General features: G+C 42.2%; 2 protein-coding genes and 1 non-coding gene across 3 annotated transcripts; 1 reads left to right on the forward strand and 2 right to left on the reverse strand.

Moving 5' to 3' along the window:
• Positions 1 to 603: 603 nt before the first annotated feature.
• On the forward strand, positions 604 to 10,361 carry nek4 (NIMA-related kinase 4). The gene is made up of 16 exons (XM_018760983.1): positions 604 to 825; positions 2,713 to 2,979; positions 3,395 to 3,592; positions 3,803 to 3,910; positions 4,540 to 4,694; positions 4,811 to 4,946; positions 5,073 to 5,570; positions 5,686 to 5,742; positions 5,904 to 6,047; positions 6,701 to 6,862; positions 7,146 to 7,212; positions 7,299 to 7,417; positions 8,069 to 8,160; positions 8,699 to 8,910; positions 9,400 to 9,533; positions 9,643 to 10,361. Exons 1-16 carry the CDS (start codon positions 736 to 738, stop codon positions 9,751 to 9,753), a joined length of 2,550 nt encoding a protein of 849 aa, XP_018616499.1. The 5' UTR covers positions 604 to 735; the 3' UTR covers positions 9,754 to 10,361.
• A 909-nt stretch (positions 10,362 to 11,270) lies between these two features.
• gnl3 (G protein nucleolar 3) lies at positions 11,271 to 17,762 on the reverse strand. Its single transcript, XM_018762185.1, has 15 exons — positions 17,668 to 17,762; positions 17,275 to 17,333; positions 16,761 to 16,901; positions 16,319 to 16,429; positions 16,154 to 16,216; positions 15,494 to 15,629; positions 15,257 to 15,360; positions 14,975 to 15,119; positions 14,393 to 14,480; positions 13,502 to 13,679; positions 12,941 to 13,083; positions 12,489 to 12,625; positions 12,214 to 12,371; positions 11,932 to 11,992; positions 11,271 to 11,852 (listed from the first exon to the last, which is right to left on the reverse strand). The coding sequence occupies exons 1-15, from the start codon at positions 17,678 to 17,680 to the stop codon at positions 11,749 to 11,751; spliced, it is 1,641 nt and encodes a 546-aa protein (XP_018617701.1). The 5' UTR covers positions 17,681 to 17,762; the 3' UTR covers positions 11,271 to 11,748.
• Positions 12,799 to 12,871, reverse strand: LOC114909940 (small nucleolar RNA SNORD19). The gene has a single exon (XR_003797491.1). It is a non-coding gene; the product is annotated as a small nucleolar RNA SNORD19 (small nucleolar RNA).
• Positions 17,763 to 17,766: the final 4 nt, after the last annotated feature.

Below are 17,766 nucleotides of genomic sequence, written 5' to 3' on the forward strand. Positions count from 1 at the left end.
CTACATTTACATTTATTCATTTAGCAGATGCTTTTCTCGAGAGCAGAATACACTCAGAGAACAATAAAACAGAGATCTGGGTGCAGACATGTGATTCTAGAGCGCAGTCAATTTGTCATATTCCACCACATGAACCAGTCAAGGTCACACGAGTAGCTTCTTGTCACTTCTTCCATTCTGGTGGCCCCAGGCTCATGAATTATTAGTTTTCATTTCTTTTACATGTACATTATCATGTCAGTAATTACATGTATTCATTATTCAATCATTTTGCTAGTGCTGATGTATCTCATAGTCTTCAGTAGCTAACTTCAACCCCTAACCCTGCTGCTGACTCATTGTGTAAAGTGCTGGGCGCTTAATGTATACTGTGAGAATATCATCACCAGCGGGCAATGAGTTCTAACACTACTGCGAGTACGAAGTGCATATCAGAACCCACAAGGACAGTGTCCGCCATTGATCCTCCAACGTGTTGCCATATAGTCTCCAGGGCTAGGGGGCGCTGTGCAAAATGTATGGCGCTGTAACGCTCGGCGAACGAATCGACGGTCGGTTGCTTAGCAACGGCGAAGCCAAGGAGCATTTCCTGTTATAACAGTCTGGAGTTTTGGAGGATGGATGTGATGGTCACATACACGATCGCAATGTTTTGACGGTAAAACGTCGAAGCATCCGACCGATTCGAGCAGCGTTTCTACTGGAGACACAAGGAAGCAGGAGGACTGATGAGGAATGATGGAGGAGTACGCGTTCGTCCGAGTGGTGGGGAAAGGGAGCTACGGAGAGGTGAACCTCGTGAAACACAGAACGGACGGGAAACAGGTAGTCGGTGCTCGCCTGCACGGAGCGCATCCTTACCGTTACCGCGAATGATGAGAGAGGAACACGCCCGTGCTGACGCGGCGCTCGCTCGCCCGCGCACCTGGATGCGGGGAGCGCGGGATAGTGTTGGATGAGTGGCGCGCGGTCAAACACTTGAAGTTGACCAATGAAATCAGTTAGTTTGTTCGAGGTCTTTGTGGATTAAAACATGTCTTGTCTTCTTGGCTGTTTCATGTGCAAGTTCAGCACGAACTGTAGTAGAAAATCGTCGTGTATGTAAAACAAGTGTCAGTCACTGGTGATTGAATTAGTAACCTCGAAAAGTTTGCCCATCAACATCATTATGGCTCAAATTTATCTTACCCCCCCCCCCCCCAAAAAAAAAAACATGCATACGCTATCCGTTGCTGATGATTATGTTATTTTGGAATCCTCTCTTGTTTTATTCTATTTCTTAAAGGTTTAATTAACTGAAGAACTGTAACGTGTTCAAACAAGAACTTGAATTTTACAGTATAATGCGCGTTGGATGTTATCTGAACTTTATGCAGGAACTTGGTGAAATCGCAAAAACACTGCGAACTGACTCTGAAGTAAAAATGTGGCTTTGAGAGAAAAACATGTTTCATCTCAACTCGTCCAACACTTTGTTGGTTGTATGTAGTTTTCTGGAAGATCCGGCAACCCTGCGGCCGTCGAATGTCTCAGTAAGAAGTCAAGAAAAATAAACCTGTTGTGGAAGAAAGAGGAGTCTCCAATCTCTGTTCTGGAGCCTGACCAGCAGAACCACTTTTAAACATGGGATGCTGCTAGGAGTAAACAAACAAACACAAACACACACACACACACCTACACACACCTTACTTGCCCTGTTATTTCACCAGAGCAGCCCAGGGTATCAACTTTCATTCATATCACTTGGTTGCATTGACCTCAGTCAGCACAAAGCAACACTATGTCAGGGTTTGTCTACATCTCCACATCACGTGTCTCTGGGAAGAGTCGTTGAGCTCTTGCTTCTGGAAGAAAACGCGAAAACAGACTGCGTTCGACCCCTCATTGCCTAGCACCCAAAGATTCCAGGATAGGCCCTGGACTACCATGGCCCAGATAAGAAGTTAACGAAAGGAAGGAAGATTAGGAAAGATCAAGGGAGAAGGATGGTGAATGTCTGTGTGACTTTGTGACCACAAGTCTTTTTTCCACTGCTTTCAGCTTTCGTAGCCTGCAGGGTACAGACATACCAAAACATATTTCTGCACCTTTGAATGAACAATTATTTGCTGAATTGTACAGTTTGATTGAAAGGCAAATACATATTTTTTGCCCAGGTGTGCCCAAACTTTTGCATGAAACTGAACAGGACTCATCTAAGCACTGTGGTGGCATGGTGGCACAGCGAGTAACACTGCTGTCTCACAGCGCCTGGGTGGTGTGAGAGAATGTGGGTTCAATCCCTGCTCAGTCAGTGTAGAGTTTGTGTGTTCTTCCTGTGTCTGTGTGGGTTTCCTCTGAGTGCTCTGGTTTCCTCCCACAGTCCAAAGACATGCTGTTCAGGTTCTCCATAGTGTATGAGTGACACAGAGAGAGTGTGTTCCACTGATGCATGGATGAGTGACCCATTGTAAGTAGTGTATCTAGCAGTGTAAGTCACCGTGGTGAATAAGGTGTGTGGGCTGGTAACACTACATAGAGTTCATTGGAAATTGCTTTGGAGAAAAGTGTCTGCCAAATAAATAAATGTAAAAATGCTGCAAGTGGACTGCTTGTGTATGATATTCTGATTGGTGGATAAATAGTTCTCAAATATCATATAATGCCAGACAGGTAAACTTGATTAACGGCCGTGACTGAATTAAAGCACACGTTATTTTTTTTTTTTTTTAGTACGTCATCAAGAAGTTGAATTTGAGAATGTCATCAAAACGTGAGAGGAGGGCTGCTGAACAGGAAGCGCAGCTGTTGTCCCAGCTGAGACACCCCAACATTGTGACGTACAGGGAATCGTGGGAGGGAGACGATTGTCACCTTTACATCGTCATGGGGTTCTGCGAGGGGGGCGACCTCTACCACAAGTTAAAGCAGCAGAAGGGCGAACTGCTGCAGGAGAGACAGGTGATCGAGTGGTTTGTCCAAATTGCCATGGCGTTGCAGGTAAATTTTGTTTTGAGTGTACTTAAAAAAAAAAAAAAAAAAAAAAATCTAAATTATGACCTGAATAAGGCTCATACTGGCAGTGATATTGCTGAAATAAATACCATCCCATTTCTGATACCAGTCAAAGTACAATACTAGTCAAAGGTCTGAGTAACACTTGTACTGGGCAAACTGGACAGAAGAGTGAAGGCAAAGGAGCCCACAAGTGTCCTACACGCTGGTTGATTTCCTGGTCAAACTTGTATAAAACCTAGTTTCAAGCAGGCGCACTCAGACTTTTGACTGATACTGTACTTCATTATATTCAGAAAAATAGTCCCCGATTAGTCAAAATACTACTGAGCCAGGGAGGGTAGTGTTTCTTTGTATAAGCTTTGTTCTTACTGTATTTTTGTTGTCTTTTGATCTCAAGTATTTACACGAAAAACACATCTTGCACCGAGATTTGAAAACGCAGAACATCTTCTTGACTAAGACCAACATCATAAAGGTGGGGGACCTTGGGATTGCACGAGTGCTGGAAAACCAAAATGATATGGCCAGTACATTAATTGGCACACCATATTACATGAGCCCTGAGCTTTTCTCCAACAAACCCTACAATTACAAGGTACAGTATTCTTTCCCAGCACATGGGTGTGTACTATTATGTGTATAACTTCCTTACATTAATCGTATCTTAGATACGATTTAGATTTACTTATACATTAGATTTAGAATTACTTAGACATTTTTCACAATGCAAGGTGTATTCTGGGCATTTTATGTTCACCTGTTTTTTCCATCTGTTTTTTTTTTCTCCCCCGCCCATCACTTTCAGTCAGACGTCTGGGCTCTGGGTTGCTGTGTGTACGAAATGGCTACGCTGAAGCATGCCTTCAATGCCAAAGATATGAACTCTTTGGTGTACCGTATAGTTGAAGGAAAGGTGAGGGGTTATACATCTTCAACAAACAAGTGGAAGCTTTCTTCTTACTGTATTTTTGTTGTCTTTTGATCTCAAGTATTTACACGAAAAACACATCTTGCACTGAGATTTGAAAACACAGAACATCTTCTTGTAGTGCCTTTGCCTTTGTAGTGCTTGTAGTGACTTGTTAAAGAGGAAGCTGGTATGGTTAGGTCTGCTGCTTTTGAACCCAAAGGTTGCAGGTTTGAATCCCACCTCTAGCTGTACTACCATTGAGCAAGGTACTTACCCTAAATTACCCAGCTGTATAAATGGGCAAATAATTGTAGGGAGTGTAACATCGTAAACTGCTGTACAGAAAAGTGTCAGCTGAATGAATAAATGTAAATGTAGGTGAACGCTTGTTGGGCATATGCTTATGCCATGTGCTTCTCCAAATAGATATTAAGGTTTTTATAGCTGTACGCTTTGTGCTGGACTTGGATAAAGCCAAAGTGTTGCTGGATTTTATGTCATGAAAACATTATGGTTTTACATCACAAAACCTGAGAGCAGTCCTGTTATGTGGAGCGATGCAATGCATGGTGACAAATAGCGGCTGGCTCAATTTACAGCGAGCACTTACATCCTCTGTTTGTGGCTCTCAGCTACCCCAGATGCCCAGCAAATACAACCCGCAGTTGGGGGAGCTCATCAAAAGCATGCTAAGCAAGAAGCCAGAGGAGAGGCCAGATGTTAAACAAATCCTCCGGCAGCCTTACATCAAGAGACAGATCGCCTTGTTTCTGGAGGCCACGAAGGAGTACGTGTCGCATCAGAGAGGGTCTCCTGTGTGATTAAAAACAGTTATGCGCTTTTCCCCATGTTCATATGGGAAGTTATGAAGGGAATAGATTTTAGTGTTTGTTTCTGTTCCAGAAAAACTGCCAAGTCTAGGAAGAAGGTTCCCAGTAGCCAGGCAAGTAATGCACCTCCTTCTTCCACGCCGCCATTTGATTCAAAACCCGATCAGCCTAGCCCAGCTGCTGCTGACCTGCACAAGAGAGTGAAAGGGGTAAGCATGCAACATATCTTAACCACTGGAACTTAAAGATGTGCTTGGCACGTCTGTATCTGTCAGCTGATATGTGAGCGAGCTGTGCAGAACCCATTAAATAATGACTTTGCAATGATTCCCCAGAAGGAAGAAAACCATGTGCCACAAGAAAAAATCAGCGGGAAGGCAGACGAGCCGCCCCCGTCACCAAAACGGCCGTTCCCAGAAGCTGCAGCGGGGAGCAGTCTGAATGCCACAGGTGTTTCTGTAGCGACCGCTAGCAGTATTGATATTGACATGTTGCCTGCGGAGAACAGGACAAAGCATGTAGTGATGCCGTCCCCATTGCTGCAAGAGATGCCCCACAGTCACGTTGAGACCAGGCCAGGAAAGGAGAGTAAACATGTAAAAGAGCATCCCTCTCTGCCCGAGCCCTGCCAGAGGAAGCCGGTGCCTGCTACTTGTGGCCATGCAGGGGACCCCAGGAGGCTGTTGGATGATGGCGCAGGGGGTCCGGACCCCCAATACAGGCAAGCAAACAGTAGGGAGGGCCAGAGAGAACCTGATGGCATACAGGACAAAGAGAACACACTCAGGCTGCTCCAGGAAGCATCTGGTTTGGAATACTCACCTCAGATTAAGGTAGGAAGATCAATTTCTTTTGCAAAATTTCCAAGTCCTCTGAATACTTTGATTACGAAATGTTTAATAGATTTCTGATGCAGTCAAAAATTTCAGATCAATATTGTCTTTCAAGGAGAGTTTGGACTCAACTGAAAAACTGTTGGAACCATTCATTCCGGTTATAATAGAGGTAACATTCTATTTTATTCCTTATCTGAAAGTCTTGTAATTCATCTTGGGTTCAGATTATCTCTGTCCTGCCATAACCTAACTATGTAATAATTTGTACTGTGTCAGTGATGGTGAAAGTAATACGTTGACGTCACTGTTTTTTTTTTTTCCCCCATTTAGGAGCCTCCCGTAAAGCAGTCTCCACCCGCTGCTACAGAGAAGGACCTTCCTCAGCTGCAGCCCTCTTGTTCCACCTCTGGACCCTCTGTGTCCCGTGCACGCAGACAGAGGAACAGGGAGAGGATGCAGGAAAATCAGAATAGGGTGCGTTACGGATAGACCTGGCTGCTACATACAACACAACAGGATGCTTAGAGACCTGGTTTTCTTGCAGCTACTAGAGAAGAGGTGATTTATTAGTCGCAAGTTTTTGTGAAGTGATCATTATCAAGCAGCCTTTTAAGTGGCACTGCAGATGTTGTGCATGACTCCGGAAGATGCGCAAACCGGCATGCAAATATCGTAATGTTAGCATAGTTGTTGATGCATTGCAACCAAAAGGCCCAAATTTGAATTTTGCCATGGTACCCCTGATTGAGATTTGTACCCTGAGCTGCTTCAATAAAAATTCACCAGTTATATAAAGTAATAAATTGTGGTATGTAGCTGAGTGCACTACTGCAATGACAACAACAATAATAACGGAAGGCACTTACAGTAGGGGGAGCGTGGTGGCACAGTGGGTTTGACTGGGTCCTGCTCTCTGGTGGGTCTGGGGTTCGAGTCCTGCTTGGGGTGCCTTGCGACGGACTGGCACTCCGTCCTGGGTGTGTCCCCTCCCCCTTCAGCCTTACGCCCTGTGTTGCTGGGTTAGGCTCCGGCTCTCTGCAACCCCGCATGGGACAAGCGGTTTCGGATGATGTGCGTATGTGTGTGCACTTACAGTACAGCTAAAACCAACGTGTTCTTGTCCCCAGCTTAAAGTGATACCCCCCAGACCCTTGCCATCACCTGCTGGAGACTCCTTGGCAGTAAATGTGAAGGAAACAAATCAGTGCTGCATTGAGGAGACTCAAGTCCACACATCTTCCCCCTCCAGTGTCTCTGGTTCAAGGCACATTGCTGTGACACTTTCCCAGGTTGGAGTCTCTGCTTTTCTGCTGAACAGAAGCATGTGATGATAACATAACACTTTCGAAATATTGTGATTTTTTTTGTTTTGTCTCTGCAGACGTCATTAGCACAATGTTTCTGGGATTTTGCATGTTAACTCTATAGCTCTGTGTTTTATGGCCTTCTGTAGAGGAGAAGCTATATATGTACATGTATAAGTCTATATACCTGGGTATATGTGTAAGTTGCTGCTGTAGGTGGGCTACAGTGAGCCATAATTGTGATTTTCGGTGCTGGTATTTCTTTCAGGATCGTCCGCTATCTGCCAGAGAGCGAAGAAGACTTAAACAGTCTCAGGAAGAGTATAGCTGCTCAGGTAGATATTTCAACAAGTCACTTTTCCCAGGCTCTCATTTTACTAGCTGACAAAAAGTGCTTTTTGAATACTGTTCCCTTTTGAAGGACTTCCTGCAATGAGAAGAGCTTCATGTAACGTTCCCAGCTCAGAGGCTAGACAGCCAAGCGTACAGAAAGCTGTCATCAGTCGCTCTGCGTCTGACTTTGCCATCAAGAAAAGCAAGGTGACTAAACACCTTCTCTTCCACTTTACACTCAGGGTCTCCTGCATCTCGAGTGACACAACCAGTCGGTTATTTATCAGAGAGCTCTGTTACATTTTGTTGGCGTAATGCACGTCTGAATGAATTGAGAATCTGGATACCAGCCTAAGAGGGAGAATAGGCTTTCATTGGATGAGAAAGACAGGTATTAAAGTAATGCAAGTTTTTTTCTTACATTTCTTTCTTGGATTTATGCAATTTTTATTAAATTTTTTGAATATGCCACAGGATGGAAAATTATTGTGATTGGGTACGGGCAAAACATGAACTGCTTAACTAAAGGACACAGGTACTGGGAGGATGTCTGATCAGTGGTATACTCTTGAATAAGAATACACAAGGGCAGTATACAGTACCACTGGGAAGTGTGAATACACCTGGGCAAACTTGGCAATACTTGCATGGGATGATAGAGTGAAAGCAAAACAACTCGTAAGGGCCCTACATCTCTGGGAATTGCTGAAGAAGAGGTGGGAAGCCATGCTGGCTGATTCCTGATCACACTTGTTAACTGAATGTTTTGGGGGGGAGCTTCCAGCAAATGTACTCATACTTTTGACTAGTAGAGTGTCTCTGAATCACTCTGACCATGTGCTTCCATTCTATTTGGAGATGGATGACATGTCACGACAGCAGTCTTCAGAGGATGATTGCAGCTCCTCTACCAGCTCCACTGACCGTTCAGAGGGAGATGGTAAAGAAGGGTGAGCCCCATACCTAGAGCATCGTGGATGTCGGCACGAATAACGCTTAACAACATGCACAAACTTGCATCTAGTGTTTTTTTTCTTTCACATACGTGTATCTGTCCTGTCTTCTTTTTTGAATTTAAAGGCTGTAGTCTGTTTCAGTTTTAGGTGGAGTCAATTCTAGACACCATCATAATTCCATGTCACACTTCTAACCAGGCAGCAGATACTGTAGTGCTTAGAGCCTCCACCTCACACTCAAGACACCCAGGTTTGAATCCTACTCCCTGCTATTGTGCCTTTGAGCAAGGTTCTAACCCTGAATTGCTCCAGAAAAAAATCCAGCTGTATGAATGAGTAAATAAAGTAAGAGTTGCAAGTCATAATCCGGAAGTGTCAGCTAAGTGAATAAATACAAACACACCTAGTATTGTGCATGGCACTTTAGCAGTTAAGGCTCCTGGACACTATACTTTCATAACCTGTTCCATCACTTGAAATCTACCATCTTTTCAAAGCCTTTTCTGTATGGCATTTCCAAAATACATTCCAGGAAGAGTGAATCCTGTGAAATGCAGGACCTGGTCCAGCTGATGACCCAAACGTTGCGAATGGATGCCAGAGATCCATCTGCTGAAAAAACTGGCTCCGGCGCCATAGTTCTTCCTGAGTTCAGATTGAACAGGAAGTACAGAGACACCCTGGTTCTGCACGGCAAGACCCAACAGGATCAAGTGGACTTCCGCTTCAGCAAAGTTCCCTCAGGTATGTCACTCCTTCCTTTCAACACATTCAGCAAAATTCCCTATTGCACAAGATGCAATTTATCTTGTTACATTTAACAGTGGACCTAAACTTCTGTCTTCTCATAGAATTGATTAAAATGTCTTAATGTAATATCATTGGACAGCTTATTATTCGGTATTGTCTTTCTTCAGACTGTATTGCTCCAGGCTTTTGCAGTACTTGGAAAAACTCAATGAGCTGCATGACATGACACACGGAATCTTAACCAACGTGTGACTACTTGAACATTTTAGCCATTGTTAATCAAACTGTAAGAAAACTATACTGTACTGTATTGACACTGTACAGTTAACTTTTCATTGAAATACCACCTAATTTACTACCCCGTGTGCGGATTGGTAACGGGTCAATATCATCTTGCTTTACCATTTATTTCTTAAGAACTGAGAAGCGTTTGGTTAATTGAAAAAGTTTCAAATTCAGTAAATATATTTTTATATTCTCCAGATACTACTTCTGGTCTTGCAAAGATCATGAGAGTGATTGAACATTTACGGACAGATGTGGTGAAGGGATTGGGAATCAAGCTGTTAGACAGAGTTCTGGAGATCATGGAGGAGGATGATGAGGAACAACGAGAGGCAAGTAGTCACAACAGTCGTGCTTTGTAAAGAGTCGTGCAGTGGGACAAGACTGCAGTCTGGGTTTTGACTCAGATCTTGTAAGTGCGTTTTATTTTCCTTTTCTTAGCTATGCCTCCGGGAAGCAATGGGAGAGGAGAAGTACAAGGCTTACGCCGTGATGGTTCGCCAGCTGAAATTCTTTGAAGACGTTGCTTCTAGGGAATGGGGTACCCAGTGACTCACAGGTAGCAGAGCAGTTAAGGAAGTCACTTGTAACCAGAAAGTGGCTCATCCCACTCCCACCAATGCTGCAGTACGCTGATTTGCTCCAGTAAAACAGCTAGCCATATGACCAGGGTAAAATCCATAAGCCACTTTGTGTAAGAGTGTGCGCTAAAACAACAAAAAGTAATGAAAGTTACGATGATGATTAAATCAGTCAAGTCTGCAGCCGGTGTTGTGCCTTCCGCTACACAAGTGGAAATAAAGACTACAGCCTTTCGCTACTGTGATTGAAATGAAGCTGTGGTTTGTAAAGAGTAACCCTAACCCTACAGTACAGGAAATATGAAATAATTGTATATTTTTAATTTTACTTGAAATTCTACCTTTTTAGTTAAATACAAAAGATATGTATGAGAGGTAAAACACTGTCATTGTTCTAGTGCCTAACAATACATCAATGATTTCATAGCTGGTGGAAAAAATTTAAATCAGGCATGTTTTAATCCCATACAAATGTGCACACAGTACATTAGTATGAAACGGTTTACAATAGACTTACTGTTACATGTAATACTAACTGCAATTAGTCTTTTGTACAGTTGATATTTGAATGTATAAAATGATTTGCTTTAAAAAATAAAGATTCTCTAAATGTAAATCTTTGTTTTACTGTTTCGAAAAGATAATGAGAATGTGGACCAAACACCTACTTTCAATATACTGTATTAAGATCATTGTACACCAGGGCCGTTAACTTAAGATTGTATAACATTGCCATTAGGAAAACTTGGATATATATGCTGTGTACTGCAGCTAAAGCAGGATGGGTTTCAGAGTTTAGATTCATCACTTTTTCCGCTACAGAACTTGTATATTTATGTTGCCTATTTAAAAAAAAAAAAGGGTAGGTAATTTCAGAGGTGAGTCTTATGCTAATGCACTTTTCCACTTTGACATGCCCCAAACTTCAGACAAGCACCTTCTGTACCAACTCCTTCACTAAAACAGCTCTCTACACTTTGATCGATACCCTTCCTGTAAAGTCTCATCATTTCTTATTCCACATTATAAACACACATGACCTGTATATTTGCATGACAGCCAGTACTCAAAAATTTCCATGAAAACTTCACTGAAACCTTGACTTGCATGAAGAATCTATTACTTGTCTGTTGTTTAAACTGCAGATACCACCGTAGCCATTGAGGTGCTTGAGGTGCATTGAACCCCAGCCTGGGGTTCGAGTCCATCTCATACGTGTTGTTCTTCAAAAGGGCTGTGTGCACTACACATCACACTTCAGCAGATGGCATTCTGCATGTTGATTTACACCTGATTGAGTTATGGAAAGGCCAGAAGACAGCAAATTCTAAGAGCCAGCAACATATTTTAAACAGGAAGGCATTTTCATTGCATTTAATTGTAAGCAAGCTACTATAAGAGAATCATTTTGGTACAGTATATTTTTACTTAGGGGTCCCGCTCTCTGGTGGGTCTGGGGTTCAAGTCCTGCTTGGGGTGCCTTGCGATGGACTGGCATCTCATCCTGGGTGTGTCCCCTTCCCCTCCCACCTAGCGCCTTGTGTTGGTGGGTTTGGGCCCGGTTTGCTGCAACCCCGCTTGGGAAAAGTGGTTTCAGACTGTGCGTGTGTGTATATATTTATTTAGAACATAAAACGTCTAATTACATCACGCTTTCTTCAACTGACTTCTATTCCGATACTAGCATAGGTATTTTACAACATAGAAACTTCAAAAATGTAATGTTCATGTTTTGCACATTTAAGATGAACTGTGAATACACGATATTCAAAGCACCGGTAGATACGTTCAGATTTATATATAAAGATTTTATAAAATCTACAAGTTATTTTCTCAGTCTTACATAAAAGATGATTTTTAGCCACACACAACAGGGTATTTTTTTTGTTTATTATTAAAATGTGATTATTGCAACACAGCTCTATTCTGCAAAACTGGACAACAAAGGCTGGGCTCCGAGAACTCTTCACTTGAAATCTACATTGAAGTCGTATGCATCGTCATCTTTCTGTGTTGAAGACATGTCTATGTTTACAGACAATGAGGAAAATGTCACCTTGGTTGGATGCACTGGGGAAAGAAAGAGAAATGAAATGACTGATTTTCAGCGCTGAAAAGTCAAGTTAATTCAATGAATCCGAGTGCTAACCTTTTACAGATTTTGCCTTTTCCTTCTTCTGTCCTTTATCCTCTATTGGTACCAGTTGGGGCTGAAACAAAAAGTCACATCATTTTTGATGGTTATAATGCAGGACACAATAGAAAACAGTCACAGATTGACATTATATACAAGTTTATTTGGGGATCTCTACCATTCCTATAGGAAACATGCAATTCTTGCTGTTTGCAATGTGTTTAAATTTCTGATGATTTCTAAATTAGTAAATGCACACATTTTGGCACATTGATAAAAGTGAGAGCGTACACTTACCACCTCCTCCTCATCGTCCTCTTCTGCCACCTCATCACCCTGTAGCAGCTCACCCCCTCCATCTTTTAAGTCGCACACTTCATTTTCATTCAGCAGTCCAGAAGTGGGGCCACTGGAAGTTAAGGTGATACTGCTGGCCAGACTGGAGCATTTTATACCTGCAACGAACAGCAGTAGATAGTCACAAACCTAACTCTTTCTGTCTTACTTCACAACATCCTTTTACTGCACAGGGCACGCAACACAGCGAGGCAACAGTCGCAGTCAGCCCTTACCCTTAAGGGCTGCTGCATTGCCTTGGTGGAGCTTGCCCATGTCCCATGCTTTCTGCATCTCTGCCACCATAGTGTCTGAGAGGTAAGGAGGAAGGCTATGGGTCTCTGGGGGTTTGCAGTAGTAGCTCAGCTTCGCACTGGCAAGAAACAAACAACGCCTAAATCAATCATGCAAATAAGACTTTCAAATAGTTTTTTCCCCTCTTCAAAGCACAAAGATGCTTCCCCCTCATACTCAGATGTTAATGTCTCTTCAAAAACATCTCAATGCACATTTTTCAGGTCGTTCACATATACACTAATGCAGCCTCGGGTGCCAGAGATCAGAGTTGGATTAGAAGTCTTCACTTGTACTCAAGAATCATTTGATTTCCTCATTTCTCTGACAAAAACATAGCAAGATTTGGATCTAAGCAGACTGATTTAGAATGAGAATGTACTCATCATCTTACCCAGTCCAATCGCACAGAAATATTTCTGCAGCCTGTCTCGTGTTGGGCACACCACCTTTCTGCAACAAGCTCCGCTTCTTGGCAAGAAGTGTCAAAAACTCCAGGGAGTTTTTGAAAGCTGGAACATTGTACTGAAGCATTACCTAAAGAAAGATTTGCCAGTTTAGAAAACAAACAAAACACTCCAAATGTCTGAGGCCTTTGGCTGACAAAGCAGTTCACAGCTTTCATATTCAGGAAGCCACAAAAACAATTTAATCTCAACATTGTTCCCTTACTTCTGGCAAATGTCACACATAAGCTTCTTTATTCATTATCAATAACCACGTATTCTAATGCAGGGTCACAGTGGTCCACAGCCTGTCCCAGAGGGCATAGGGACTAGGCTGGGGACACCCTGGAGGCAATGCCAGCCCATAATGAGGCAGCCCAAGTTAACTAGTGCTTTTTTTTTTTTTTAAATAAACAAGTAACAGAAAGATCTCAATGAGTTTCTCCACAGACAACTATCCACAACAGTCTAACAGACAACCCAATCATTTTACCCTTTCCCTGCATCACCTGCTGGTTGTTACAGTGTTTCAGCAGGTCTCTCACTGCATCCAGCACATCGTCTTGTTTATGTGTGGATGGCAGACTCCTCAGTGCTAGTGCAACACCAGGGTTAGATGGAGATGCCAGGATACCAGGGCTGTCAATCACCTTGATATTCTTAGCAATGTGAACCTCTTGCATGCACCTGAGGGGATGGAAAACAGAATTACCATAAAAAATGTCTATCAAAATGCAGGACCTTGAGCAACGTAAGTAACCTGAACGAATAAAGTTAAAATTACTCTGTATAAAGAGGTACATCACTGTAAGTACAGTGCTGTGAAAAAGTATATCCACCCTTCTTGATTTTCTCTATTAATTGCAGGGTTTTTTTTTTTTGGACACAATATTTTCAGGTCTTCAACCAAAATCTAATATTACACAAAGGACACCTGAGAGAGAAGATAACTTTGTTCGTTAAGCGTTTTCTGAAGTTATCCAACACTAACTGGCACTGCCTGGAAGAAGTAATCGCACTCTTACTACACTTGTGTTGTTGGTTGCATTAACTTTAATTCAGAATCATTCCCTTAAGTCGACGTGGAGGAATTTTTGCCCACCCTTCCTTACAGAACTGTTTTAATTCCAAAACATTGATGAGGTTTTCAGTAAGAACTACATATTAAAAATAACATTCAAAAGACTACACTATCTGACTGGGAGCTGCGTCTGCTTGTCAAGGCAAACTCAGAGTTTGACTTAGAAATTCCATCTTCAAGATTACTAAACTTGTTTATAGCTAAACTAAAGGAGCTTTTATCAGCAACAAACAGTATCTCAGCTGAGCTTTGAGCAGCCAACTAGCCGCACTGATATCCCATGACTGAAAGCACAGTACGCCTCCTCCTTTTCACCCACTTTGTGACTCCCCGTAGGACCCCGGCATTGCAGACCCGGCTGCCCTTCAGACTGTTGATCACGCTGCTCTTTCCCACATTGGGAAAGCCTGGGAAGGAAACGGAGACTGTAAGGCAGAAGCACACTGTACTCTGAGGAACACAAGGGACAAGTGAAATCAGTTAGGGTTCAGTTGAGGCTCTAGGTATGAAATGATGCTAAGCCTGGATGCCATCTTGAAAGGCTGTCTGTAAAACTTTTAAGAGCAAGAAAAAAAGCTAAAACATTGCTATTTCACATAGACCAGACTCTACCACTGAGATTTTAAAGTATATAGCACGCTTTTTCAAGCACGTTATCGCAGGACTCTTTATAGGGCATTTTCATAAGGAAATGAAAAACTAAAAAACAAAACGTACCAGTGTGGGAAAAGATAAAAGTTATTCCCTGACCCGCTGAAAGAAGGCAATTAAGTAAGTACCTTGAGGAACATTTAAACTACCTGGTGTTCTCAGAAATACACTTTTCATAGCAAAAACACATTATGAACTCCAACTGAAACTGTGCAAAGACTTGAATAGTTCCACATATTCTTGCCCTCACCAACAACACCAACTCTGAGCGGACCCTCCGTCTGCCGCTTCCTAGCGTAATCTTGCAGTAACTCCAGAAGACAGCTGCCTCTGAAGGAGGGTGCTTCTGAGATCAGACCTAAGGTTCTGTTGGGCTCTTTCCTCTTCTTATCTTGCTATAACCATGACAAAAAGACAAATATGGCACACATTACTCAGTCTCCATAGATATTTATAACATCCCTGAAATCAAGTGTGCGCATTATGCTGTTTACTGAAGACAGGGCAGAATCCTTGCTCACTCTCCCCATACCGCAGTTTTGTCTTGCAGGTGTGTTGATGCTTTGAAGGCCACAGTTGGAAACTCCCGCTGCAGGTAGTTCAGCCATTTTTTTACATTTTCTTTGGGCGCACAATCTAAAAGAGAGGATGCATTTTTAACCGGATCAACCTTACTTAACACACAAAAAAGAATACATGACAACTTCACATTAATTAAATCAACTTACTAACCAGGTCATTTCAGTAAATAAAAGTTAAAGTCATTTACCAATCTTGTTCAAAACCATAAGAAGTTTCTTGTTTCCTTCATGTTTCAACACTGCCTCCTCCAGCTGTGGGCAGCGGCAGCCCAATGGGTCCCTGGCATCGAGCACCTCAATGATTACCTCAGAGGCATTGATGACCTACAAGTCATAGACCAGAAAATACAGTTGGCATCACATATATCAGTGCCACAATAATGTTTTATTCTTTGGGTATTCAGGTAACAGTATAAACCAAAGAGTAGCCCAATGCAGCCTAGGTTAATGATGCTGGGACATCCAGTAATTGAGGTTAATATAATGGTGATGAAACCCATCCTTCTGTAATTGTTAAAAATAGTATTACTGCCACTCATTATGATGCTGCTGGTGCCTTTATTCGAGGCGACTTACAAGCATCTATGTTTTTGCAGTGGATTGTCAAGACCTTTGTAAATAAACTTCCCTGAAGGACACCATGTATTCACTTCTATACAAGCAACATGCTGAACAAAAACAAGCACAAAAAATGAGAAGGGTAATCAATATTTACTAATTTTAATAAGATTTAAATATACCATGTTGTGTCATTTCATGGCTACTTTTGGAGTTTATACTACACAAACTGATATGTGTAGTTGTGGCAAATTCCTGTTTTTTAAAATTATGTTTAAAGTCTGTCATACCTTGTTTAGTTCACTGCAGAGGAACTTCCCAGAGTATTTGTCTTTAGAGACTGCACTCTCCTCCTGCACAAGTAAATCAAATTCATTATCATCATCATCATCATCATCATCATACTTTAAGTCAAATGAGCTTTACAACAAGGTTTATGTATTTGTCTTTGTCACCTTCCTAGCTTTTTTGGCTTGGGGTTCCTTGTTACTTTCAGAATTTTTCTTGCATTTCTCCGCCCTTTCCTTCTTCTTCTCTAGCTTCTTCTTTTCTTTCAGTTCTTCTAGCTGAAAAGGGGTGAAAGATAATTATTTGTCTACGAATGCACCAATCACCAAAAGAAGAGACAACACTTTCAGGTATGTTAATACGATAAAATATAACCTTCCCAATGGCCCCATACAAGGCATCTCTTTACAAATTCTTCATCCAGGAAGTCAGACATTACCAGAGGTTTTGTAATTCATTAAAGAGCAAAATGTCAAGAATACAGTCTATGTGAAACATTGCATCTCACCAACCTCTCCTGGAAAGGCAACTGTAGCGAACACAGATGTGGTGTCCAATGGGGGCCACGTACACAGAACTCAGTTTCCGCGATGCAGAAAAGCTCCTCACCTGGATCCTCCGCTGTTCCGCCTCACGCAGGACATCCTCCTTGAAAGGCGCATCGTTAGGAACTCCAGGATCCTTCTTCACTCGCTTTGTTACTCCTTTCTTTTTTGCCTCCTTTCTAAGTTTCCTGTTGTGCTCCCGGATCTAAAAGAAACATCAGGTGCAATAAATTGTTACACTGTTACAGATCTGAACATTATTCAACTTAAAGACAACAACACAGAGGCTGCTCTTTGCAAATCAAGTCTTTACTGCGTTTAGCTGTGACAAAGGACCAGAAATTTGAATTTGCTAAACGCAGTAACTAACTTTAATAGTAGCTCAACATATAAATGATTTATATGTTGAGCTACTAAGTTAGTTCCCTGAATTATGATGAGTTCTTCTTGTACAGGATTTGATCACAGGCAAAAAGTGTTTATTCACTGAAATAACCTTGTTCACAATTTACACATTTCAACAATTATTATGTAAATTTTATATAACTGGACCCTTGAAATGGGACTCGGAGGCTTACCTTTCTCTGTATTTTGTAACGTTTGGCACATGTCAGTCGCTTACTCGCTTTCTTTAGCTCTGAAACGAACACAACTGTCATTTCACCTCAAAAACCACTGAAACACTGAGATACCAGTGAGACAGAATGATACAAAGTTAAGTGAATGTATCATTAGTGTAAACACAGTGATACTGCGACCCAGTCAGTCAGTCTCTCGGTTGAACAACGACGTGCGGCACATTGTCAATGATCATTGTCATTCATTGACACCTACGAAAACGCATAGAATTACCGCTGCGATCCAACGCCAAACACTACAGCTATACGTTCATTGACAGCACATTTACGACAGTCGATTACATTAGGAAAAAAAGCACCATTCGGGAACACAAAAATAAAAATTCCACTCACTCGGTCGCTTCATGCTACCGCTCCGAGGTTCCACACGTGGAAAGCGTTCCCGTGCGAAGGAGCAAAACCCGACACGCTTGCTGTCGCACTTCCGGTTCC

This window comes from Scleropages formosus, chromosome 2, assembly GCF_900964775.1.
Source record: "Scleropages formosus chromosome 2, fSclFor1.1, whole genome shotgun sequence".
Taxonomy (NCBI): Eukaryota; Metazoa; Chordata; class Actinopteri; order Osteoglossiformes; family Osteoglossidae; genus Scleropages; species Scleropages formosus.